We start from the raw sequence: 2,574 nt of genomic DNA, 5'->3' as shown, positions 1-2,574 counted from the left end.
TTTTTTCTTTATTTGTTTTTCTATTTTTTCCATATTATTTTTGCACCACTTATTTCTAGATTTTTATCCTTTTTTTTCATAATATTTCTGCACTTTCCCTTGTTTTTTTTTACAGTGTACACAGGATCAAACAGACCCTTTGTGCTTCTTCATTGAGAACCTCGGATATATTTTCCCTGATATTGTGTACATTAATGCATTCAACACAAACTCAGCTTCATCACAGTAACAAGAGTCCCAGACGTCTCCATGAACGTCTCTCCTTCTTCTAGTGCCGTCAGTGCAGACTAAAGGAGAACTTCATATTTCCATCAGCTGTTCTTACAGTTTAACCATCAGTGCAAACGCGTCTCTGCAGAGCCGTGAACGTTCACACCAGAGCTCAGAGGAAACGGTTGGATGTGTGTCAGTGCACACGGCCCTGTCTCTGGGAGGGGAGCTGCTTGTGGTCTAACCGCTAGAAACCGACAGGCAGCTGGTGGTGGTGCTGAGCCGGCTCTTCCTGGGCGTCCTGCGAGGCTTGGTGGGGCTGGAGGGCGGCGAGGCCACGCTCAGGTTCCGGATCTTGTTGAAGCTGTTCCTCAGACTGTCCCTGCGGGTCTCCGAGGTGCTGCTGGTGTCCTTGGAGGTGAAGGTGTCCGGGTGGCACAGGCCGACCCGCAGGCAGCAGCAGCACAGCAGCTCGGCCATGGCCTTCCTCATGTCGCTGCTGCCCAGGGCGTAGATGACGGGGTTCAGGCCGGAGTTGAGGACGGCCAGGGAGATGCAGAAGTCGGCGCTGAACAGCAGAGCGCACTGGCGGGAGGCGCAGAAGTAGTCCACCAGCAGCAGCATGAAGAGCGGCCCCCAGCACAGCAGGAAGACGCCCACGATGGTGATGACCGTCTTCAGCAGGGCCAGCGAGCGCTTGCGGCTGCGCTGAGGGCCCAGCCGGGCGCTGCGGTGCACGTGGCAGTAGATGGCGCCGTAGAGCACGCCGATGGCCAGCAGGATGAGGAAGAAGATGATGAGCGAGAAGAAGATGTAGGTCTTGGAGTAGAGGGGCAGGAGGGTGGAGCATCCGTCCAGGCTGCACACGCAGTTCCAGCCCAGCAGGGGGAGGAAGCCGATCACCAGCGCCAGCAGCCAGCAGAGCACCACCAGGCCGTAGATCCGGTAGTAGGTGGTTCTGGTGGACTTCTGAGGCCCCGGCGTCATCATGGTGGTGTAGCGCTCCACGGCGATCAGCAGCAGGCTGAAGATGGAGGCCGCCAGCGCCACAAACAGCAGCCCCTCCCTGAAGAGCCACAGGGCCGGGCTGAGCCGGAACGTCTGGCTGCCCGACATGCAGATGTTGACCAGGTAGGCGGCGCCGGTGAGCAGGTCGCTCAGCGTGATGTTGGCGATGCACACGTAGACCCAGCGGCGGCTGCGGCGGATGCGGGACACGACGGCGACCAGCACCAGGAGGTTCTCCAGGATGATGAGCACGCTGAAGAACAGGAGCACGGCCGCGGTGGCGCCGATGTGGCTCTGCTGGTTGGAGATGGTCCGGTTCTGCAGGCGGCCCGTGTGGTTGTAGTGGCGCAGGATCACGTGGCTGATCCCGGTGGAGCCGTTCGAGGCGTTGCTGGGGTAACCGTGGTACAGGTGGGGGCAGGAAGAGGTGGAGGTGAGGGCGGAGAAGATGCTCATGATGAAGGTGGATAGGTTCTGGTGGTACTCAGGTTCTGTTGATACTCAGGCTCAGGTTCAGCTGGGACTCAGGTTTAGGTTCTGTTGGTACTCAGGCTCAGGTTCTGTTGGTGCTCAGGTTCAGGTTCAGGTTCTTGTTGTACTCAGGTCCAGGTTCTGCTTGTCCGAGATGCTCAGGAATTAGTGTGGAACTCCTGTGGTCAACAGGCTACCAGACACTCTACCTCTGGAGCTCTAGAGCTGCATCAACACACCTGAGGAGACCAAAGAAACGACAACGAGTTCAACATGGCGTCTTGATCAACAGAAAGACTCGCTGGTAACAACGAGGCGATGCCTGGAAAAGGTTTAACTCTAATTTACTGTTGGTTCTACGATTCTGTTATAAATTTATTTAGTCCTTTTGATAAATTACAGATAATATGAAGCAAAATCTTCAATGTAAAATATGTGTTTTAAACAGGTTTTGACTTTACAGCACATCAAAAACACTTAAAACTGTAAAAACAAACAAACAAACAAACAAAAACCGCAGCTAGTACATTGTATTGTTTAGAACAATATAAGCACACATTGTAAAAAACACAAATAAATTAAAAAATTAAAAACATTAATATTCTAGAAGCTGGAGCTCATAAACTACTGTAAAAAACCAGAAAATAACTTTTTGTAAAAAAAAAAAAAAAAAAAAAAAAAGTAATTTTTCCTGAATAAAACAAAGTTTACATTATTTACATTACATTATTTAATTAGTTATTTGTTGTTATGTATATTCATGTAAATCTGCCAAAACACTTGTTTGGTTTCAAACTGCAAGAACCTGCCGTTACTGAACTCCCACCAAGTGTAATCTAACTTTTTTACACGTAACTTTACTTTGAAATCTCGTATATTTGACAG

At 50.4% G+C, this 2,574-nt stretch overlaps 1 protein-coding gene across 1 annotated transcript; it reads right to left on the bottom strand.

Moving 5' to 3' along the window:
• Window positions 1–31: 31 nt before the first annotated feature.
• On the bottom strand, window positions 32–1,755 carry s1pr4 (sphingosine-1-phosphate receptor 4). Its single transcript, XM_008290898.1, has one exon. It carries the CDS (start codon window positions 1,672–1,674, stop codon window positions 451–453), a length of 1,224 nt encoding a protein of 407 aa, XP_008289120.1. The 5' UTR covers window positions 1,675–1,755; the 3' UTR covers window positions 32–450.
• Window positions 1,756–2,574: the final 819 nt, after the last annotated feature.

The sequence above is a fragment of the Stegastes partitus genome, unplaced genomic scaffold, assembly GCF_000690725.1.
Source record: "Stegastes partitus isolate 25-593 unplaced genomic scaffold, Stegastes_partitus-1.0.2 Scaffold702, whole genome shotgun sequence".
Taxonomy (NCBI): Eukaryota; Metazoa; Chordata; class Actinopteri; family Pomacentridae; genus Stegastes; species Stegastes partitus.
The sequence above is the reverse complement of the archived record's forward strand: the minus strand, read 5'-3'. Positions and strand labels throughout refer to the sequence as shown.